The 24,762-nt window shown below is 45.6% G+C and overlaps 1 protein-coding gene across 2 annotated transcripts in view; it reads left to right on the top strand.

Moving 5' to 3' along the window:
• IGHMBP2 (immunoglobulin mu DNA binding protein 2) overlaps positions 1–24,762 on the top strand; it is a 335,240-nt gene that overhangs the window by 201,872 nt on the left and 108,606 nt on the right. For both annotated transcript variants that reach the window (XM_086957844.1, XM_086957845.1), the window contains exons 10-11: positions 20,110–20,228; positions 20,556–20,650. In XM_086957844.1, the coding sequence (XP_086813970.1) occupies positions 20,110–20,228; positions 20,556–20,650 (214 nt within the window). The remainder of the gene's footprint in view (positions 1–20,109; positions 20,229–20,555; positions 20,651–24,762) is intronic.

Genomic DNA, 24,762 nt, shown 5'->3' on the forward strand with positions numbered 1-24,762 from the left:
TTTTGCACGGGCGCCATCTTGGAGCGTCTCTTCGCTCGTGGTGCCATTCGCCTCGCCTATTTAAAGTCGTCCTTTCCCGTGCAGCGGGAACGCGCAGTGGGACAGCGTCGCTTAGCCGGAGTCGTGCCTGAGTCCTGCCCGTCTGCGCCCGTCCGCGCCAAGGACGCGCCGGGCGCGGCAGCCTCTAGGGTCTTCAACATCATCAGGGCTGGCGACACGGGATTACGCTATGTTTGTCTATTCTGCAGCCATGCTTCGGCTTTTAGGACGTTCTGTCCCGAGGTGTACACATGCACCTATACACCCCCTTTGTGGCCCCTATCAGTGCGCATGTGGTCAGTGGGCACTGGATCTTCCGGCTAAAATCTATCAGAAGACTCCACCGGTTGTTGCGCGCCGTGGCCGTCAGGCCCTTGCTCTGCGCATTTTGAGCTTCAACGCGAGGTCTCTAGTGCAACACCATCTTGCTGTTAGGGACTTGATGCGTGACGAAGCCCCTGATATTGTGGCTATTACGGAAACCTGGCTGAAGGATGATGACGCGGCCATTATTAATTTGGCATTCCCCTCAGATTTTTCGGTTTTCACCTTGAATCGATCAACTAGGGGAGGGGGTATTGCTCTCGCAGTAAGATCTAGCCTTTCTTGCTGTTGGTCTGCCCTTAACATCGTAGGCTGCGAGAGTGCCTCCTTCAAAATTCAGGTCAATCTCCAGTTCTCTTTTTCGGGGATGGTAGATTATCGCCCCCCGGGTAGCGAAGTGGCATTCAGGGCTGCCTTTCCAGTCGCAGTGAGTTCTTTGGCGCTGGGGTGCGCTAACTTCTCTATTTTGGGGGACCTCAATCAGCACTTTGAGAACCAGAAAATCTCTACGGTGTGTTGTATTTTAGCCGACCTGGAGGCCCTTCAACTCCAACAAATAGTGCGGCATCCCACTCATGTAGGCGGCCACACGTTGGACCCGTTTTTTACGAACCTGACGGAGGCCACAGTATCGGCCGTTACCCCGCTCGGTTGGTCAGACCATTCTTTAGTGGCCATTCATGTTCCCTTGCCGGGAATTCCCTCTTCTGCTCCTGTGAGGATGATCTCCACACGTCACTGGAGCAAACTGAATCTCGAGGACCTTCATCAGGCCCTCGCGGCAGTGCCGTTGGGACCTTTGGAGGATGCGGATGCAGGTTATGACCGGTTCTGCTCTTGGGTCACTGAGGCACTGGACTCCCTGGTTCCTGTTTCAACTAGGAAAATCAGTTCCAGAGAGTCAAGTTCCTGGTATAACAGTGCCTTACGTATACTCAAGGGCAGTTGTAGGCGAGCGGAGAGGGAGTGGCGGAAGGTGTACGACAGCGGGAAGAAGGCTGTGTATCTCGCTGCCGTTAAAGTTTACCACCGTGCTATATGTCGGGCCCGGGCAGCTTTTTACGCTGCGGAGTTCGGCAATAGCCTTAACCCTTCCAAAACCATCTTCAAAGTGGTAAAGGACCTTGTGGCAAAGCGAGCCTCGGCCATTACAACGAGTTCCATCGCACATTGTGAGGCTCTTGCCCGGTTATTTTTAGAAAAAGTTCAGAACATCTATTCTACTTTTTCGGACACTAGGCCACCGGCAGGTACTCCACGCAATTTTGGCGGAGATGTTCTGCTTCATGTGTTACCCCCGTTGTCTCCCGAGGGCTTTACCATCTTGGCGCAGCAGGTGAAATCCGGGTCGCCCGCCGATCCGATCAAGCCAGCCCTTTTCAGAGACCAGCTGTTTGTGGGTCGTACTTCGGTACTCTCCCTGATTAACATCTCGCTGGCCTCAGGTACGGTTCCAACAAGCTGGAAGCGGGCTGTAGTTTCTCCTATTTTAAAGAAACCCTATTTGGACCCGTAAAAGCCGGAGAATTACCGGCCTATTTCCCTGCTCCCCTGGCCGACCAAAGTCGTGGAGGCCCACATGAATAAGGTTCTTTCCGACCACATTACTCGTGCCAACATCTTAGACCCCACCCAGAACGGGTTCCGTGCTGGGTACAGCACGGAAACCGCCCTTCTCACCATGGCTGAACATCTTCGCACAGTGATGGATGCAGGACAGACGGCGGCGCTAGTATTATTAGATCTTAGCGCCGCCTTCGATACTGTCTCCCATCCTATCCTGTTGCACCGCCTGGAGGAGATTGGAGTGGGGGGGCCTGCCCTCCAGTGGTTTCAGTCCTTCCTCGATGGTCGTCTCTTCAGCGTTGCGATTCCGCCGTTCCAGTCCAGCTTCCATCCTCTGAAACAGGGAGTGCCACAGGGATCCTCGCTGAGCCCCACGTTGTTCAATCTTTACGTGAGACCGCTAGCTGAGGTTGTCAGGCAGTGGGGCATGACAATGGTGTCATATGCCGATGACACCCAGCTGGCGGTTACCATCAGCGGGGATGCGGACCAGGATGCTCCCAGATTTCAGAGCGGACTTAGAGCGGTGGCAAGCTGGATGAAGGCCAACTGCCTCCAGCTCAACGCGAAGAAGACCGAGATCATGATCGTCGGTAGAAGGGCGGATCTCTGGGGGGACAGGTGGTGGCCTTCAGAGCTTGGGCCGGCCCCCCTCCCTGTGACGGAATTAAAAAACTTGGGAGTGTGGATGGATCCCACTCTCAGTTTTGTGGGACATACGAAGAAAACGGCAGCCTGCTTTTTTGGAATTCTCCGGGCTTTGCGACCAGTCCTGAAGTTTTTTGACTCTCATATGCGGCAGCTGGTAATCCAGGCGACTGTTACATCGCGCCTGGATTATGCCAGCTCTCTTCTGGTTGGCGCTAATCTGGCCGAAGTCACTCGCCTCCAACGAGTGCAGAATGCTGCCGCCAGAGCTATTGTTGGTCTTCCCAGATCTTGCTCTGTGTCCAGTACTCTAAAAGCGCTGCACTGGCTCCCGGTCAGAGCAAGAATCCAGTTTAAAGTGCTATGCTTGGCCTTTAAGATCCTAAAAGGCACGGCCCCTCAAACTCTTACGGGTCTTCTGTCCTGGTATGTCCCCACTCGACATTTGAGATCCTTGGGCCAAGCTCTCTCCATCACTCCACGATACAAGCTGTGCCGTATTGGTGGACGCTCTTTCCGGGTCAAAGCGGCCGAACTCTGGAACTCTCTCCCGGTAGAGATTCGGCTGCTAGAAGGCCTTCTTTCCTTCCGCAAGGCGATAAAAACTTTTCTGTTTTAACTTTTATCTCCTCTTTTTTCTGTTGTGTTTCCTGTGGTTGTTGCGTGTTACCTTGACATGCGCCGGGACGCCCCTTGGCTGGGGCAGCTGTGCGCAGTACAAATCCACGTAACATAACATAACATAACAGTTCCTGCACGACATGGACTGTTATGTCCATGCCGTGCAGGAACTGGGCGTGCATGTAGATATGTGCACACCATGTTCCCCCTTGCATGCACCAACATGCATGGGGTAAAGGAGGGCCAGTGGGGCCCCCATTGTTTCCTGGCCGCCAGCAGTTTTGTGGAGTAAGAACCTCCATGAGACCACTGGTGGTCAGGAAACTCATAATATGCATGGAGGTGCCAAAGCCGCACTGCCAGCATATTGTGAGCCCCTGACCACCGCTCCACTCCATGTCGGTTGCAGCAGTCCAATGGCGGTCTGACCATCAAAGTTGTAATAAGGCTGTCGGACCACCAGTGCATGGTGGCCGGACCGCTGCACCTCTGAGTTTGGTGGTCCACAGACTGCCAAACTCCTAATCAGCCTCTAAGTATGTCATGACATTGTTTTTAGTTGTTGATCACGTCTTCCTGCAAAAATTCGACAAATGCAGATTTGTTTTAAAATTGCGCAAGCAATCTGTAAATTGAATGATTATTTCATCATGCTGAATTTTGATTGATAGATATCAACAATCTCCTCGTAGTATAGAGTGATTCTGAGTGCCTTCTTGTTGTAGCTTTTAGAACTGAATGAAAATAATTCATCTCTGATTCACTGACACCATTAGCAGAAAATGTATATCTGATTCAGTCAGATGGTTGATGGCAACAGTAATACTATCAATAATCAGTAATACAAACTGAACCTACAGTGGTTGAGGCTGCTTTGTAATGCACATAATGCATCCATAGGACCTAAAGATGACCATTCGGTATATCGAAATCTTAGTGCAAATGCTTCATATAAAATCTTTATGGTTACAAGAGCTCAACGTCATAAAGAAATTAAATGGTTGAACTAGCTTAAATTAGTGTTAGAAGGAGCGACCATGAAAGTCTTTAAAAACCCAAAAGACCACTTATTACACTATATGAACAGTAATGAATGTGAAGTAACTGAACGCATAATGGGAATTTAAGATGTCCTGCAGCTACCCAAACTCGTCTCATTGGCCTAAAAACATTGGAATATTTTTAATTCAGATATGTATTTAGGACCTTATTACAAGTTTGGCAGTCAGACTGCCGTAGAACTGCATCCGCCCACCAGCAGCCCACAGCGCTGGCAGTCCAAAGACCGCCGTATTACAAATTGACCACAGGGCCAGTCATGTGCAGGCGGGGATCTTGCAGCAATTGTGACTACTTTTTCCAAATATATTGATGCCTGTGTGGGCATTTTGACTGCAAATGTTGGGTACACACATATTCATGATATATGCGGAACAATATCATATACGCTTTACCGGGGTTCAGCCCATATGTGGGCAGCCCTGGCAATGGGTAAATGGTACGAAAAAGACTCACCTGTATATTGCCGGACACAGGGTCTTAATCCTCGGGGTTAAGAACCTGCCGTGAAGTGGGGACCTGGAGATAGAAGAAAGGGGTGAGTAGGCACCCCAAATCCTTTGTCACTGCCACCTTGACGCATGCGGTCAGACTGCTACGGTCCACTCGTAGATCAGGTAACTCGTAATACGCACAGCAGTGCAGATCCCCCATACCTCCCTGTGGCGGCTGACTTTCCACGACTGCGAACCAAGCGTTGGCAGTCTTCCGAAAGCCAATCCGCACAACTCGTAATATGGCAGTCACGCCACCGAGCTCCCCGCTCTCGGACCACCACCACCGATTTGTCGGTACATGGGACCATCACACTCGTAATAAGGCCTAAGACTTTATCGAATTTTTTAAGTCTGGTATGCAGGAGTTTGTGGAAAAGAGGTGCACTTGTATTTTCAGAAAAAGCTGGCCTGACAGTATGTCGTTGTAAATATCACTGGCTGTTACCATTTTTGACCTGTGACTTGTTTCCTGGTAGGGTTGTTTGAAATGGTTGTGTACCAATACATTCATGTAGTGAAATATTTATTTTGGTTCATGATGGCTAGAACCTGCTTCCACACTTCATATATAAATATAAAGTTAACCTTAATAATTGTTGCCATTGGTAATGGTGAACAGTGTTATGTGAAATCTAGTTACTAAGTGTAATCCTGTGGCAAGTCAGTGTCCTGATTTTCTCATTACCTCATGCAAGTATAACTTCTCCCGATTTTGCAGGATGTCCAGTGAATACAGTCACAAGGACAATCCTCACTTTTCTAGAGGGAAACCATGTACAACAACTCCGGTTGTACATGGTTACATTGGCTGGGGGAGTTTTTATTTTATTTTTGTATTTGAGAGGACAATATGCAGGTCAGCTGTATACTCAGCCCATAAACTCTGAACACAAACTCCATGTGTTTACGATCTCGGACTTACATTAAAGACATTCTTTTTTTAGTGCAACATAAATACGTCCTTTTATATAAACAGAATTATACAATTATCCAAACTTTCATATGACACTTAAAATATTTACATCAAGAATCCTTTGACTAGAGTGTCGGAGGCAAGATGGTGGTCTGTCTGTAGACCGCAAAGCAGCACCACGCCTGAGCTCCGCTCCTCGTTCCAGGGAAAGGAGAAAGAGGGAGAGACAAGGCTCCGCTCCACTACGCCTCGTTCCCGTGTATGAATTACCGAACCTAACCCAGCGACCACTCTGTTTACTAAATCGCGGCGAGGAAAATTTCTGCATGTCGCTTTATGAGTATAACTGATCTTACCCTGGTTTGTAGGCGGCATGGTTCTCGGTGCCTCCCACGATCAGCCACAACTCCCTTGCTCCCTTAGTATCACGGGAGAGCCGATCGCCCTGCACTGCAGCGCCGCAACCTATCAGCTTCCCTCTGCTTCAGCTGCTGCTCCAGCCAGAGATCCGGCTCCAGTTCTGCCGAAAGGAGTCCGCCCACATTTGCAGCCGCAGCAACCACATTCACCGTGGCCGCTGCTATACTATAGCGGCTACACTGTATCCGCCGATTGTTTAACGGGGGTGCAGTGCTACAATTTTATCTTCGTTGCTCGTGTGTCTATTGTGGAGCTACCCGATCCTGCAGCAATTATGCCCCCGAAAACGGCTGCCTCAGCTGCGGCGTCTAGAGCGCGTGTAGCGAAGGCTGCCAGAATCCTCCGCAAAGAGGCTGAGCGGCAGCAACACGAGGAATCACTGAACGATGAGGAAGGAGGCAACACCCTTACCAATACAATGAGATCTAAGACTAGAAAACAGCAAGCCTCCTCTGAACACTCCCCAAGACAAGACGCTCATGCCGCTAGAAGAAAGCTGAGTTCCACCAGGGGCACAGTACTGGACTTGTTGCTTAAAAAGGGAGTGCAGAGCAGATTGCAAAAAGACCCTGTAAAAGAGGTTATCCAGGACACATTGAACAACCACGCCAACGAGGAAATAATGCACCGTCCAGGAGCAAACATTGGGAATTCTGAGAGTCCCACAGCAACACCGGTGCCTGAGCCTCTTCTGAACACCACTATTAACTCTATGGCTGGAGTTACCTCTAATTATGCTACCACGGCTCCAGGACAGCCCCCCCCCCCCAACAGTCACCAGAACTGTAAGTAACACCGATGCAGCTGAGTCTGCTCAATCTGCCCAATCTGCCCAACCCATTACACCTGAGGGGATCTCTGTTAGTGGTGTTGGCCGTGTTCAAGAACTGGAAGGGCGCTGTATGTCGTTTTCAGGGGCAGGGGAAAATGTGTTGGGGGTACAAGGTGAAATAACTCCACTTGGGGTAAAGCATTCAACACAGGTGTTATCTACTGGGCTCCCGATTGTATCATTACCAGCCATATCTGTTGGGCCCCCAAGCTCACCCCCACCCATCCAACCCACTGACAATTCTGGCTTGTTGGTTGGGAATCAAGTGTTAAACGAAAATACGTCGGGGGAAAGCTCTTTAAAGGTTCATATACTTTAGGAGAAGGATAAAGAACCTAGCGAGTTCTACTCTTTTTCCGACGAGAATGGAATCAATGTTGTAGGAGAATGGTCGGATGGCTGTGACTCTATAGATGGCTCGGAAGGTGAAGAATCTGAATCAGAACCTCTGCTCAGCTCTTCCAAGGATAGCTACTGTGAGGAGAGTTTAAATGCTAACAATGTCAGAGCCAAACCCAAATCGACATCCAGACTTAAACAGTGCGGTTCGGCCGATAACCACTCCGTTTCTAATTCGTTGTAATATTTGGGGGGGCCCCTACAAACTCCGCTACCTCGGAGATATCGCACTCAGCAGTGGAAACCATTTTGCAGGCTATTGCAGCACATAGGGAAGAGACCGCTTTGGACAGTAAGAGATCCCGGGCTGCACTTCGTAAAATGCTAGGAGTTGTCAGGAAACTTTCCAAGTCCTGCAACCTGATAGGGGAAAGAGTCACCGAGATGGAAGCCAGGGTTATGACGAACGAGAAAGAGGCCACTCTGAACTCTGAGCGAATTAAACTTCAGGAAGCCGAACTCCTAGACATTAAATGGAAGCTGGAGGAGTTCGAAAATCGACAACGACGCAATAATTTGAGTATTCTGGGAATTCCGGAGAAAATGGAGGGGGCGGATACTCGAGCCTTTGTAATAAAACTATTCAGAGAGTCTATGCCTGATCTTAAGAACTGGAATTGGGATGCCGAAATCCAACCAGCCCACCGGATGCCTTTTAACCTGCCACCCAAACCCGGGGTCTACCCCCGAGCCATTTTAGTTTATTTTGGAAATTTTTTGTTAAGGCAGACGGTGGCTGAGAAAGCGAGACCAGACCATAAGGTGGTATATAATGAGCTCTCTTATTTCACAAGACCAGACTTTTGCCACGTAACTGTGGAGAGACAGTGGCGGCTCCGCTCTTTGATTAAACCGTTCCAAGATAAAGGTGCCCAAGTATACTTGAACAACCCTGCGAAGCTTAAAATTGTATTTGGTGGCCTCACAAAATTCTTTCATTCCGAAATCAAAGCAAAGGCATCCCTTGATGAATTGTCTCAGAAATGATTCATGTTAATGACGATTGCTTACTTATGTTTTTTTATAATGATCTTCGGTTTGAATATTTGGCTTGGATAGCTCCAATCTTTGATAAATGCACACATTTAATTAGGATATGATTATTATATTGTTATGCTGGGAGGCATTGAAACATTATAAGGCTGTCATTTAACACTTAATTGTATGTTGTTAGTATAGGTGGTATTGCGGGTCTCTTTTTTCCCTTTTCTGGGTATTCATTTATTATTTCTATTTCAGCACTTTAATTGGCGGTAGCTTAGATGTTGTGCTGTAACTGCATCACCCAGACTCTGGTTGAGTCTGATTGCCTACTGTTTGGGGTGGGGGGCTCTAAGGGGGTGTGTGAGGGTAGGGCGGGGAGGGAGGCAGGGAAGGAGGAGTGGGGGTGGGTTGGGGGGGAGAAAACGCTAAAAAAAGAACCAGTTTTGTCAGCAAGAGGCTTTAGTAAGGGGAAAATAAACGGAAAAGAACTGGAGCTGGAGCAACGTCCTAAAACAAATTTGTATTTGCTCAAAGTGATCTTACTATCTTTTCCTATAAGTAATGGGTAGATTAAGTGTCCAAACTTGGAATGTTGGAGGGCTCTTATCTGGGGATAAACGACGGCGAATGGCTGAGCTATTGAAAATAAATCCTACATAACATAACATAACATGTGTATTTGTAAAGCGCACGTTCACCCAGCGGTTTCTTGGCGCTGAATAACAGATGTTTATTGTTACCCAACTCAATGGTACTCATTTTATCGACCTCAGATGGATGAAAGGCTGAGTGGACCCGCCGGGATTTGAACCTGTGACCATGAGGTCGAACACAGGCCCCTGCAGTGGACGCATTAGTCCACTGAGCCACCAGACCCGGCTACATCCTGTTGATATACTCTGTCTTAAGGAAACTCATGTCCCATGGGTTAGGAGATCATGGCTGAATCTGAAGGGGTATAATTTATTGATAGCCTCCACACAATCTTCGAACATAAGGGGTGTAGCAGTTCTAGCAAAAACAAGCCTTGGGTTAGGAGTACGTCACCTCTCAGATCCCCAGGGTAGATGGGCTATTGTTAAACTCGCGTGTGGTATTACTATTTGTACCATATATTTGAATTTGAATTTGAATTTAAAATTATTTATAAAGCGCACATTCACCAGCGGTTTCATGGCGCTGCAACTAACAGATATCTGGACGGGGGTGGCCGAAGCGGAGTTAAAAGGAAACAGAACTGCTAATGAACTAATTAAAGGATTTAGTAAACAAATGAGCTTTGAGCTGTTTCCGGAATTGCGGATAAAGAGTTAAGGCTCTAAGCTCAAGAGGCAGGGAGTTCCAGAAGAGTGGAGCAAGGGTCGCAAATTTCGATCCTCCCCATTTCTTCCTCCGGAACCGCGGGACTGTGAGAAGGGATTGAGTGGATGAACGCAGTTCCCTAGTGGGAACGTAGGGGATGATCTCAGATGAGATAAAAGCCGGTGCCGTGCCCAGTCGTGCTTGGAAGGTGATGGAGGCAAGCTTAAACTTGACACGTGCGCGGACAGGGAGCCAATGTAGGGACTTGAGGAGGTGAGTGATGTGGTGAGACTTTGACAATTTAAACACCAGGCGCGCCGCCTGGTTTTGGATCTGCTGCAAGCGCCTTAAGCTATATGCAGGTATACTTGCATATATGGGTCAAACCACGACGATCCAACTATCTTTGAGGTACTTGAAGCTGAACTGGCCACTTGGCAGGGCCCGCTAGTTTTGTGTGGTGATTTTAACGTCTCACTTATACCGTTATTGTGCAACACTGCCTCCAAACAGAAATATCTTGGCCGTAAACCCAGGGTGTATCAGGCTGTTAAAAGATTGTTGGGTAGCTATGGCTTAATTGACGTTTGGCTGCAAAACAATACTCACGACCCAGGCTATACTTATTTCTCACATCCCCACCAAAAACAAGTTCGGATTGACTACATATTCGTCTCCGGAGACTTAGCACCACATGCAACAATTAATAAACCCCCAAGAATAATTTCCGATCATAATGCACTCATTCTTGGGGGATCACAGCCGACTCGCAATACACTCAACGGCGGTCCTGGTCGTTCGATAGGAAACTCTTGTTTAATCACGAGTTTATTACTCATATTAAAAACTGGACAGAAGAGTTCTTTAACATAAATCGGTTTAGCGCCTCCAGAAATACAGTGTGGGACTCCTACAAATCCGCCTTAAGGGGGGAGATTATCAGCTTTCAGAACTTCCCAGAACCAAATCAAGAAAAGGTCATGAGTCAATGGTGTCAGCTCTGGCTAAAGCTGAGGGAGACCACACTTCCTTAATCGCACAGGGTAGAGATGCTAGTAGCCAGATGCTCCAGGTAGCGGTCATAAAGGCTGAGTTAAATACTAATCTTAGCCATAAAGCTGCCCAAACCTATAGAGCTTACAGGAGGATGGTTTATGAAAGCAGTGAAAAGGTGGGCAAGCAGCTTGCACTCCGAACCCACCAAAAAAACGTAATAAATAACATCTACACAATTGTAGACGGTGGGCAGACCTTCTCGCAAGCAGCTTATATCGTCCTTCAATTTCAAAAATACTATCAAAGGCTGTATTCAGAAGAAGTTGTTGCCACCGAAAAGGATATTGGTTACTTTCTGGCGAACCTCCTTAATAACTCGGAGGCTGTTAGTCTATTAGATGATACCACCAGGGAAGAGTAAGAAGGTGAAATCACGCTGGCTGAGGTAGAGTCTGCATTATCGCTTTTAGCATCTGGCAAGGCAGCGGGCCCAGATAGATTGCCGATCGATATTTATAAAATTCTTGGCCAACAATTATGTCCCCTTCTATATGATTTATTTCTGGGGGTTCAGTGCAATGGTGTTCCTCCACATTCCTGGGTCGAGGTCAGCATTATTGTATTCCCAAAGAAGGGGAAACCACCAGAGCAATTAACATCCTATCGCCCAATATCTTTGATTAATTCGGACTCTAAATTATACGCAAAGGTGATGGCTGTTAGACTCAGTGGGGTCATTGGGCATCTGGTCTCTCCGTGGCAGCATGGCTTTGTCACGGTTAAGGGGACTACAGTTCATACTCGTTGGGCTATTGCCCTATTTGATGCCATGTCTGTCACGGGAGGACAGATGTCAATGATCCTACTTGATGCTGAGAAAGCCTTTGATCGTGTTTCATGGAACTTTTTGTGGGTACTAATTTCGGTCCTAAATTTCTGAGATCTATTAAATCAATGTATCTACGTCCCAAAGCAAAACTTCTAATGCTAGGTTCAGAATCTGCTTATATTAATATTGCAAGAGGCACAAGACAGGGATGTCCCTGTTCGCCCCTACTTTTCGCTCTCTATATCAATCCCCTAATTCTTAAATTTTTGGAAAGCAATATTATTAAACCAGTGCTCTGTAACCAATTTGAGACAAAAGTGTTAGCTTATGCCGATGACATCACAGTTTTAACACCCGACCCGATCCAGGCGATCCGCGAAATTGAGCGAGTGGCCTTAGAATATGGTAATTGCTCGGGATATTCTCTTAATAAAGGAAAGACTGTAATCTTATGTACCGATAATACTGTCTGCCCAGATCAAAGAAGAGCCAAGACAGCTACTTATCTTGGAGTAGCCATCTGCTCTAATACTAAGCTTGTAGTGAAGCTTAATTTTGATCCGCTCCTGGAAAAGATAAAGACTGATTTGGATAGGGTAAACGGTCTCTACCTCTCCATTATAGGTAGGGTCAATTATTTGAAAATGAATGTATTGCCTAGATGCCTATATTTATTTCGAGCTATTCCTTTAGCTGTTGAACCTAAAATTCTTACATTGATTAACGCCCTCATGTCTAAATCTGTGTGGCAGCATGGAAAGATTAGGCGATCACACTCTTTTTTTTTTCTCTTCCATTGGATAGGGGTGGGCTTACTATACCTAACATGATTTTCTACCACTGGGCAGCATTCCTTAACCGCATGCGCGCTAGCGGGTTTTCCCGCTGCGCGCTGAAATTTGGAAATCGCGGCTTTCGTGACAAAGCCAGCTCGTCATGTGCGCAGCGCAGGTAACGCCCATGACGAGCTGGCTTTGTCATCCGCATAGAAGGGGTTAAACAGCTTACTCCTATGGTGTTAGATTCGATTGAAGAAAGTCGGACTGATACAGCGTCAATTCCTTCAATTTATGAGCTCTTACTCGGTCAGGATGCTAAAGGCTTATTATTAAGAAAGACTGAGGCAAGTCATTACAAGAAGAATAAGGGAGGAATCCTAAATAGCGCCTGGAAAATTTGGGATAAAGTAGCCAAACACATGCATATCGGGAAAATCAACCGTTATACACCTTTGTGGCATTCTACTATTAAACATGGTCTTGATTTTGATTCTACTGCAAGGAAATGGGAAAGGCTGGGTATTAAAACTGTTAACGAGTTTTTGCTAAAAGGATTTGACACTGTTTTTATTGATTTAAAAATGAAATATGGTCTCTCTAATGGGGACTTTCTTAAGTTTGCTCAGGTGTTCGCTAAGCTAAGAGCCAAAGGGTCTACATTGTGTCTTTCAAAAATTGATATAATTGAGGTAATGGTTAGACCAAATACTAGGATAGGAACGTTTTATGACACCCTTCTGACTGAAACACAGGATGATATAGAACAGACGGAAACTAAATGGGCGGCGAAACTTAATAATCCAGACATTGATATAGACAGAGTCCTGGAGTTGAGCCATAAATTATTTATGGCTAGTAACCTAAAAGCTCAACTTTTCAAGACAGTATTCGATCTTTATTTTACCCCGGCCAAACTTTTTGCGTGGGGCAAAAGAGAGAGTGATTTGTGTCTGCGATGTTTACAAGGACCCGCCACTCTTGCCCATATGTTTAGCAACTGTTCAGAGCTCACTGTTATAAAAAGTATGATTGCTTCTTTTTGGCAAAAACTATTTTGTCATAAACTCCCAGAGTCTGATACCCTATTTGTCTTAGGTTTTGACAACTCTTTAAAACTTTCAAAAACTGAAGAAAGATTGTTGTTTATTGGCACAGCGGTACTGAGGCTAATTTTGTCCACCCGTTGGTAGGAAGCTTCCCCACCCAGCTTTCAGATGTGGCTAGCCCGTTTCTTAGCGGTTAAAGCTACGAATCGGCTACATTTGCTACTAGAGGCTTCAAAGCAAGGCTTCGAGGGGAGGCAATCTGGCGGCCTGTCTCAAATTGAAAAGCTGGAATAATCCCTAGTGGAATTGGCTGAGGTATATAAGACTGTTTGATTGTACTCTTATAATTTCTTCGTTTTTATGCCACTTAGTAGCTCTTCTTAGTATTCAGCTCCATAGTTCTTAAATGTTTGTATAATGTATCCATTCTTGAAGCTTTTTGTTCTTTTTTTCTCTTTTTTCTCTATTACCTGTATTTTTTCCTTGTATTTACTGTTTAAATTTACCTGTGATTGTCCTATGCTGCTACTGGTTCTTTAATAAAAAATAAAAAAAAGAATCCTTTGACTAGAGGAACTAATTCATGTCATCTGCTAGCAACAGATTCTCAAAAGGATTCATGGCTGGCCACCCCCAAGCACCATAGCATTGTCTATTCCAAATGATTTGGGACCGTGGTTCCCATACTGCAAGTTGCATATCACAAGGTGAACTCACCTGCCCCCTCAAAAAAAAAAGGGTGCGTGGGCCAGCATAAAAACTGAACCCCCAACATACCATGCCAGAGCCAACCCAAAAAGAGATCCCCAATGGGATGGGCATGGGCTACCAGGCCATATCTTGGTCCCCTGGCACTGACACCATCCCCTGACATTCTCCGGGGCCATGTAATGGAGTTCCGTGAGGGGCTAGGGACAATCGCTGTAGCGGGAGACCCAACCCCTTCCTTACCTCTCAACGGCAACAGCAGCCCCAGTTTTAAGCCAAAGGCTTCATAATTCAGAATTCGCCTGCACTTCAATTACTGTGACCAAACATGACTCCTTCCCTGCCCCCCAAAAAGAGTCTGTCTAAGAAGATGGGAGGGTGGAGAAAAAAATGCAGCTTCACCGCCACGCTCCCCAGCAGTGGCGGCAGGGTCAAGGACGCAGGCTCAGCAATGAGGTCGTCTGGGGCACCCAGGCGAGGAAAAAACAGGTAACTGTGTGGGGATGCATTCCCCCTTTTATCCTCAACTGGCTGCCCCCGCGACAGCCCAGGTGCCTCCCTTCACTGGCATACTGGCCAATCACCTACCGCGGGCATCCCGCCCACGAAAATTCAAAACCAGGGCACCACCTTTGGCACCGCCAGGCACCGGTCCGAACCGGCCCGCACCTGTCTTGGGGGCCCTCCATTAGTTGGCATTTTCCCCCAGGCCAAAATGTTATTTATTCTATTTCTAAATATTTAAAGCCATGTAAATATTGTAATCTTAACCACATTTGCAACAGATCTGGTCTTGTAGAGTTTCAATCGCTACAGTAACCTGGTTCTCTATATAGAAGTCGTTTTTCACCTACTCAGGAAACGTCGTGGAAGCATAATACATCTACACAGTGTGTCTTAGCCTTGAAAAAGTGGTCCCAAGACGAAACACGTGTCGGCTGTGATTCTCTTTTTGTCTACTTGTCAACTGTGATGAGTCAACTTTGATGAAGACTTGAAAATAAAAAGACTTCTGTTTATTTGAACAATACCTGAGTTGTGCTTTATATGATGCCACACATGTTTGGTTCACTCTAATCACTGTGGTAAGAAACTTTTGGGTTGTGCTCTGTCTAACAAAACTTTTGGTCTTATCTGAATGTGGGGTTTCCTACATACAGTACAACACTGTGGATGGCATGGTGTTCGACATTGAGCACGCTGGAGAATATCCCTATGTATATATCTTGAATCTTGATACAAACTTGTACAGAGGTGCTGGCCAGTATATACCACTGCCATCTTGTGCTTAGTGTAGATTTTACAAGTGCCTGGAATTCAGTTTTTTGAGTAGCTCTAGGGAGCATCCAGATAATTTTCTTCAACCATTTTAAAATGGGGAAGAAGGTGGCTGCAACTTTTACCGCTTGTTGTTTCATTGATAGTTTGTCAAACAGTTATGTTATGTTATGTTACAAAGTTCTTATATAGCGCACGTACACCCAGAGGTTTCATGGCACTGCTGGAAGATCAGAGGGAGTCTATGCATGCGCATTTGTAAACAACTGGGTTTTAAGTGATTTCCTGAACCTGAGCAGATCTGCACAGGAGCGAATCTCCAAAGGAAGTGCATTCCAGAATTTAGGGGCCAAGTACGCAAACCGTCGTCCTCCTTGACGCTTCCGCTTGCAGGCAGGGATGCTCAATAGCTGAAGGTGCATTGAGCGGAGGGCGCGGGAAGGAGTATACCTATTTCAAAGATTGTTAATGAAGATGGGACTCTTGCCTTGCAGTGATTTGAGAATTAGACATCCCGTCTTGAATTCTGTCCTTTGAGGTATGGGAAGCCAGTGGAGTTTTTTCAGTAATGGTCTGGCAGATTGCCATCTAGGCTGATGATAGATTAGCCTAGCAGCCTGATTCTGGACCATCTGAAGCCTCTTGATGAGAAATAGAGGCAGCCCTAAATAAATAGAGTTTGCATAGTCCAGGTGCGATATTATCAGTGCCAACGTAACCTGAACTAGCGCCGCATGGGTAAGCATGCAGCTGATTTTCCTTATCTTTCGGAGTTGAATAAAGCACTTTGACACCACTGATCCTACTTGGTTTTTTAGTGATAGGTCATTATCTATGATGACCCCTAGGCTTTTTTCTGATGTAGAAGGTACTGGTGAGGGGCCCAAATCCATTGGCCAGAACTGTGGGCCCCAAAAGATCTTGCTTTTACCTGTCAGAAGTTACTCCGCTTTACTAGGGTTAAGCTTAAGATGATTTTGATCCATCCATTGTCGGATGAATAACATGGTGGTCTGGAATGCAGCCACTGACTTAGGTGAACTGTCAATGGTGAAGGTAAGCTGAAGGTCATCAGCATAATTGAAGGTAGTTACATTCATTTCCTTCAGTTTACAAATCAAGGGGAGGAGGTATAGATTAAATAAATGAGGGGAGAGCGACGAGCCTTGTGGGACTCCACATGATATGGTTAACCTAGGGGCTGTAAATGGGGGCCAGACGTACAGATTGAGTACAGTCTTTGAGGAAGGAGCTAATCCATTTTAGAGCCAGTCCTTGGAAGCCCACCTGTCTGACACAGTCGACCAAAATAGTATGGTCGACTGTGTCAAACGCGGCTGACAGATCCAATAGTACCAGTGCCTGGGGTATATCTTCATCCGCCTTCTTCCGTAAGTTGTCCAATGCTGCCAATATCACCGATTCCGTTGAATGTGCAGGGCGAAAGCCTGCCGGGTGAGAGTCTGGATAACCAGACTGTTCCAAAAAATTGGACAGGCATTTCGCCACATGTGCTTCCAGCACTTTTGCCAGATAAGGAAGCAAAGAGATTGGGCGATAGTTAAATAAATTGAGAGGATCAGCTCCAGGCTTTTTGAGAAGAGGGACCACAATCGCATGTTTAAAGACATTAGGTATATATCCCTGGAGTAAAGACTCATTAAGAAGGGTTAAAGGAGCAGTTGGTAAAGCAGACAATATGTCCTTAAGTACATCAGGCGGACAGCAGTCCAGGGGGGAGCCAGATTTCACTTTGGACAGTAAGGCCAAAAAATCTTGATGACTAATGGCCGGAAAGGAATCTAAGATAAGATGATTGATGGGTGGGTTAGCAGAGGTCACCTTAGTATTGGAAATAGAAATAGGAATGCCTGCTTTGATAGCATCGATTTTATCCAAGAAAAAGTTATTTAGGGCGTTGCAGAGGTCTAAGGTGGGCAAAGGGGAAGGTAAAATTCTATCTGCATTGGCTAGTTCATTAACAATTGCAAAAATGTCCCTGGACTTATTCGATGAATTAAGGATTTTGGCTGAAAAATGCGAAGCCTTAGCTGTACTGATAGCGATTTTATATTCCTTCTGCGCTGAGGAGTATATCAGTCTGGATTCGCTAGAGTAGTTTTGTCGCCACTTGCGTTCTTTTTGGTGGAGGGCAAGTTTCTTCTCATTTAGGTCCGCAGAGAACCATTTATGTGCCTCCGACCGGCGGGCCTGTTTAAGTTTTTTTGTGGGACATGCAGGTTACTGACTGCCGATATCCAGCTTGAGATATTAGCGTCTAGAAGGTCCAGGTCTGAAGCTAATGGGACTGGTAGATCGGTCAAGGAATTCAAGAATTCTAATTTATTTAAAGATCCCCATGCCCTAATCATACCTCCTACAGTCAAAGGGGTCTTGATATCTGTGGTCATAGTGACTAGTAACTCAAGGAGATGATGGTACGACCATAAACAAGGTAAAATCGTAGGGGAGGATACAGTGATGTTATTTGACCAGACCTGGTCCAGAATGTGGCCTTATGGGTGGCTGAGGTCACTTGTTGAAAAAAATTCAGATTAGTGAGAAGTTCAGTAAGTTCTATAGAGTGAGGCCCTTCTCGCAGGTCATTTGACGAGTAGTTTAAATCACCTACTAGCAGAATTTTAGTGTAATTGGTAGCGATATTGGCCATTTGCTCGCTCAACTGTGCAGGAAAAAGTGGCATATACTGTGGGGGCCTGTAAATCACGACACAGATTAGTGGTCCTGATTTTGAATCTAGCTTAATAAGTAGATTATCTATCTCTGGGAGATCAAGAGGAGTCATGGCTGTAAATTTGTAATCGTGCTGAATGATTGCAGCGACACCTCCTCCCGTCTTACCGAAGCGATCTGTATGAAGTATACAGTAGCCATTGGGTAGTGCTGCTAGAATATCCGGCGTGGAATCTGATTTCAGCCATGTTTCAGTGAGAAACAGGATGTCTGGTTTATCCCCTGATAATAATGAGAAAATATCTAGTTGGTGTTTCACTAATGACCTTGTATTTAAATAGAGTATCTTTAACATTTTATTAGAACATTGGAATGTTGCGAGCTCCATTGCAGACAATGGAGTGCTCCCTGCTTCTACGGGCCGGTAAAGGCCCGCAGAGCAACATTCCAATGTTCTACAAAGGCTTCTCGAAGCTCGAGGGGATTTATATCACCTCGAGCTTCGAGAACCCTTTGTTTAATTTGTTAGAACATTCTGCCCTCTAGTGGCAGAATGTTCTAATAGCCTTATAGCCCTTCGTAGCAGGGCTATACCGGCAATTAAAGTCCCGCTGTCTTTTTAAAGTCCCTCGCCTTCGGCTCGGGCCTTTAACGATTCTGCGGGCCTTTAATAGCCGGTATAGCCCGCTACGGCGGGCTATAAGGCTATATTAGTAGGTTTGTTTTGAAGAGAAGTGAATTTCTTACACGGATGTATGGAGGGTTTTGGAACCTCCTGGTAATTAGTTAGAGATCTGCAGATCCCTATTGGCCTCCGACGCGCGATTGTTCCACAATCGAGAGGGGAGGCGAGTTGATGCATGGACCTAAGTTCCTCAGCCGAATAGCTGGTAAATTGAGCATAGTTCATGGCCCCTGGTCCCGTCTGGGCGCGGACGTGCTTTCCTTTGGCTCGCCCGCTGCGCCCGTCCACTGCGCTCCCGCGACATGGTGGTCATTTAAACAGATTCCCTGCCTCTGTCTCCTCCCCCGCCCTGCGTGATTGGCTGTAGCACACGGTTAGGTAGAGACTGCTAAGGAGCTCTGCACCGTGAGCAACACGTCGGTATCAGGTAGGGAAATGACTAGTGCCCCCTAATACATTTACTCCATTCAATTTTAAAGACAGCAACAATTCTGAGTGCAATTTTAATTTTTAAAAGCAGCAGCAATTCTAAGTGCAATTTTAAAAACGAGCCCTTCAGGTAGCGGTATGATTCCCAGTGGATGGTGGTATTAAAATGGATATACATGCATTTAATTACAAAAATGAACTATCATCCTTATTAATAGAATCACACGCCCCAAACTCCACATCTGCCTCGACACGCAAGTATGTAGTCAGGACAAGAAACAATAAAGTAAAAGCACAAAGTTTTAAATACTGGGTACAAATCCCAATAATCTGACAATAAGAGCGTTGCATTCCTTTTGTCGGAAGCATCAAAAGTGTTCCAATCCAAAGGTTTACATGGGTCATCATCAGGCCAAAAATTAATTTAGATAAGCACAATCGTCAATCCTGAATAGAGAATCGAGGGGCAAAAAGGAAAAAGGTGGGCATATGAGTTCATAAAAATGAAAAAAATGAATGATCATCAAACAATTAATCCAGTCCAAAAGGGAAATATAAATACTCGCAGTACGTCGGATTGGAAAAACAATCTGAGAAAAGATGAAATATTAAATGTAGTCAGTTGGGAAAAGGCCACTTGACACCTAGTGACAGAAAAAAGAGACTTAGCCATCACCGGAATGGAAATTGTATTGAGGAGAATTGAACTTACTCAGAACCATATGACATAAATAAATAAGGCCAAGGAAGGGGTAGATGATAGCCAACTATAGAGTTTTTAATCCAGATTATTTGTTGATCAGCTTACTTGCCGAGTTAATATCACTTTATAATGGGCTTTTGCATAATTTTGTCGGATTTGGTTTGATAGGTATTTTAATGTGAGGCGCTCGTTAAATGCAGGATAGGTAACACAAATATGACAATACAATAATTTAATGTTCTTTCATTGACTTTAATGTTACTATAGACTTTCCAGCCTGCAGTGCAATTGAAATGAAACTTCTACATTCCCAGAATTGCTTTCCTTTAGCTGACTTGCTATCTGTTTTATTTATTAGGGATTTACCTGGCGTTGCTCTAACAGAAGAAACTTCTATTCCTTTGCTGCTTATTGACACAGCAGGTTGTGGTCTTTTTGAACTTAATGAAGAAAACGAGCAATCCATAGGAAACGAAGGTATTATCACTTTAATTTATAACTATCAAGTTGCATTTAGGACTTGTGCTCAGTTGTTTGCATTAAACCTGTTCCCCTTGCCAGGTTACATTTTTTGCCACACGAGTTAGTACTTCCAGATCCAAACGTTATATGTGCCGATTCAAATGTAATGATTCAGACATTTCTGAAAAATATATTGTAAAACTTTTTAATTTCCGCTCAACTTTGTGGTTAGGAAGACTCTCTGGAGATAGTTCTACATAATGGAAATGCAGATTTTATTGCTTAGAGCAGTGAGGTTTGACTTGTTTTCATTTGTTCAAACATGTTGTCTTTCTGCTGCAGGTGAAGTTCGGCTCGTTGGTTTACACCTTCAGGCATTGGTGGATGCTGGTGTTAAAGCTCGTGACATTGCCGTCATTGCACCATACAATCTTCAGGTAGCTATGGTTTCTAGAAAATTGCATAGCATAAATATGTTCCAAGTGTTCAGAATAGTAAGCATAGTAACATAGAGAATTTTTTTTATAGTTACTGAAAATAACCTGACATAAGCACCAAGCTACGTGAATACTAGAATCCCTTTCAACGTTTTGGCTAAATATCATAATGTATATAATGTCCGCTACTATGACAAAACAATCTAAGCTGAAAAGTTCTGTCGCTTTTATCTGTATGTGTGCTAATGAGGGTTCTGAGGTATTTTCTGGAGAACCTTTGAAAGGTTGATTCTTATTTGGTATGATTTTTTTTAAAGAACTCAAAACACTCACCCACTTACGTTTACTGCATCATCAAAGGGATTTTACTGCTCACTGCACGTTTTAAGTGTTTGCTCGGCATGGCCTCATTCCAGTGGGGAGCTCTTAGAACATTTATGAGGTTAGCCTGAAATTGAAAAGGAATAGACCTATCTGTAAAAATATTGTCTTTAGTAGACGTAGGCGAACTCTTTGTTCATGTCTTCTGGTACAATATTTTAAAAAAATAAGGTAGGTTATGACCTATGCTGTCCTCTAAGACGACATATTTCTGCAGGATACTTTTAACTGCAGATTCCTCATCTGGTGATTATTCTCCACGTCTCAGACTGGATCCGAAAACTTCAAAGGAGTAATCCTGCGCACTGGTTGGTTGTGTGGTTATGCCCCAATGTAGTTCTGCTCCGCAAATGAAGAACTGAGCCTTATATAAGCTCCACCCATGCATGCTGACATCCATTCCTTTATTTCTGCACCCTCAGAAACCTTTCTTGAGCTACTTAGTCTTTTCAAGAACTTTTTTGCAAAATGGCATACTTTTTTATAGTGTGTTGGGGAAAATGTCACCTCCTAAGTCAACCGGTTTCAAACTGCGCAGGGACTGTCGCAAACTCGTCTATGACTAGGTGCTAGGGCCTGTGACAACTACTCCCAGATGAATTCAAAGGCCATTCGGTAATGTGAGGCATTGTTTTACATTGTCAAACATTGGAAGACTTCATGTTGTGACCAGATGAGGTCAAAAGGAAGGTTCTGTTCTCGCTCCGGAAGTCGTTCCGCTGCAGATCTTCATCACAATCAAAGCCTTCAGGTGAGTCCAAGAAGAAGCATTTTAAATCTAAGTAGGAATCGACCCCTTCGCACATTCCGGAACACCAGAGAGGGAGTGAGAGCATCATGGTGCCTCTCAGTCTCACTAGCGATCTCCATCAGAGCAGATTCTGAGCCAGGCCCCGATGCACCTTCAATTTACATGTCTGTCTGTGATGAGGCCTTTAGGGAGCACATACTGTCTATGTTCAGCAATTTACCTCTTCTCTGTGGCATTTTCTTGACCCCAAAGGATCCACAGGGACCGCAGTCAGAATACCTCTTTGGAGTCCACTATTGACACCATCTGTGCACCTGGTACCTGCTTCAGGTTTAGCACTGGCTCTAGTGCTGGCTTCATTTGCTGCACCACCCCCTTCACCAGCTTCCTTCGCAACGATGTCTGTAATACATAGATTCTTCTCACTCCTGGTTTTCTAAGTTTCTGCTCCTCCCTTTCTTGCTCCAACAAATTCAAAAAGCTCATTTTAACCCATCGTAAATCCTTTTTCTGTATTGCCTCCAGGGCAGTATACAATTCGGGTTGCCCCAGTCTGGCACACGCCGCTCTGACGTATGCCAGCCAAGGGAACTTATGTACCTTGTCGAGGGCTAAACAGTCTTTTAGGATTTGATGATTAAGAGTAATCTCCTCATTAAGCCATGTCTTCACCCAACAGATCAGCGAGGCCAATTTTAGATGATCTGAAATATAGCTTACAAAAAGGGGGTGGTGATGAACAGAGTGTCTGAGTTAAACAGACCACTCTTACCCAGTCCAAAGATCAGGGCTTGATCCATCACCGTTATTTATCTCACTGCCCCATCCCAGCTCAGAACCTGGCTATATGCAAATCAGTCTGTCCCTGGCCCAGTGCATCATGGGAACAGGGCAGACTAAACTACCAAGCCAGTTCTTCACCAGAAAGGAGACAAGCTACCGGGGACCGGTTTCTGGCATTTCAGCCTTCTTCGGCCCGGCTTGCTTGAATCCTGATGGAGCAGTGAGAAAGGGACTCATGTCTGAGTATACCCTGCCACACCTATAGTGGCCAAAAACGATTTACAAAAAGGGGGTGGTGATGAACAGAGTGTCTGAGTTAAACAGACCACTCTTACCCAGTCCAAAGATCAGGGCTTGATCCATCACCGTTATTTATCTCACTGCCCCATCCCAGCTCAGAACCTGGCTATATGCAAATCAGTCTGTCCCTGGCCCAGTGCATCATGGGAACAGGGCAGACTAAACTACCAAGCCAATTCTTCACCAGAAAGGAGACAAGCTACCGGGGACCGGTTTCTGGCATTTCAGCCTTCTTCGGCCCGGCTTGCTTGAATCCTGATGGAGCAGTGAGAAAGGGACTCATGTCTGAGTATACCCTGCCACACCTATAGTGGCCAAAAACGATTTACAAAAAGGGGGTGGTGATGAACAGAGTGTCTGAGTTAAACAGACCACTCTTACCCAGTCCAAAGATCAGGGCTTGATCCATCACCGTTATTTATCTCACTGCCCCATCCCAGCTCAGAACCTGGCTATATGCAAATCAGTCTGTCCCTGGCCCAGTGCATCATGGGAACAGGGCAGACTAAACTACCAAGCCAATTCTTCACCAGAAAGGAGACAAGCTACCGGGGACCGGTTTCTGGCATTTCAGCCTTCTTCGGCCCGGCTTGCTTGAATCCTGATGGAGCAGTGAGAAAGGGACTCATGTCTGAGTATACCCTGCCACACCTATAGTTGCCAAAAACGATTTACAAAAAGGGGGTGGTGATGAACAGAGTGTCTGAGTTAAACAGACCACTATTACCCAGTCCAAAGATCAGGGCTTGATCCATCACCGTTATTTATCTCACTGCCCCATCCCAGCTCAGAACCTGGCTATATGCAAATCAGTCTGTCCCTGGCCCAGTGCATCATGGGAACAGGGCAGACTAAACTACCAAGCCAATTCTTCACCAGAAAGGAGACAAGTGTAAGAATTGGCTTTTGTAGTTTGGTTTGCCCTGTTCCCATCATGCACTGGGACAGGAACAGACTAATTTGCATACAGCCAGGTTCTGAAACTGGGATGGTGCAGTGAGCTAAAAAACGGTGTTGGATCTAGCCCTGATCTCTTGACTGGGTTAGAGTATTCTGTTTAATTCAGAGACTCTGTCCCTCACCAACCCTTGTTGTAAATAATTTTGTCCACCCTAAGCGTGGAAGGGTATACTCAGATGTGAGTCCCTTGCTCATTGCACCATCAGGATTCAAGCAAGCCGGGCCGAAGAGGCTGAAATGCCAGAAACCGGTCCCCGGTAGCTTGTTTCCTTCCCAGTGTAAGAATTGGCTTTTGTAGTTTGGTTTGCCCTGTTCCCATCATGCACTGGGACAGGAACAGACTAATTTGCATACAGCCAGGTTCTGAAACTGGGATGGTGCAGTGAGCTAAAAAACGGTGTTGGATCTAGCCCTGATCTCTTGACTGGGTGAGAGTATTCTGTTTAATTCAGAGACTCTGTCCCTCACCAACCCTTGTTGTAAATAATTTTGTCCACCCTAAGCGTGGAAGGGTATACTCAGATGTGAGTCCCTTGCTCATTGCACCATCAGGATTCAAGCAAGCCGGGCTGAAGAGGCTGAAATGCCAGAAACCGGTCCCCGGTAGCTTGTTTCCTTCCCAGTGTAAGAATTGGCTTTTGTAGTTTGGTTTGCCCTGTTCCCATCATGCACTGGGACAGGAACAGACTAATTTGCATACAGCCAGGTTCTGAAACTGGGATGGTGCAGTGAGCTAAAAAACGGTGTTGGATCTAGCCCTGATCTCTTGACTGGGTGAGAGTATTCTGTTTAATTCAGAGACTCTGTCCCTCACCAACCCTTGTTGTAAATAATTTTGTCCACCCTAAGCGTGGAAGGGTATACTCAGATGTGAGTCCCTTGCTCATTGCACCATCAGGATTCAAGCAAGCCGGGCCGAAGAGGCTGAAATGCCAGA

Source organism: Lissotriton vulgaris, chromosome 2_1 (assembly GCF_964263255.1).
Source record: "Lissotriton vulgaris chromosome 2_1, aLisVul1.2, whole genome shotgun sequence".
Lineage (NCBI taxonomy): Eukaryota > Metazoa > Chordata > Amphibia > Caudata > Salamandridae > Lissotriton > Lissotriton vulgaris.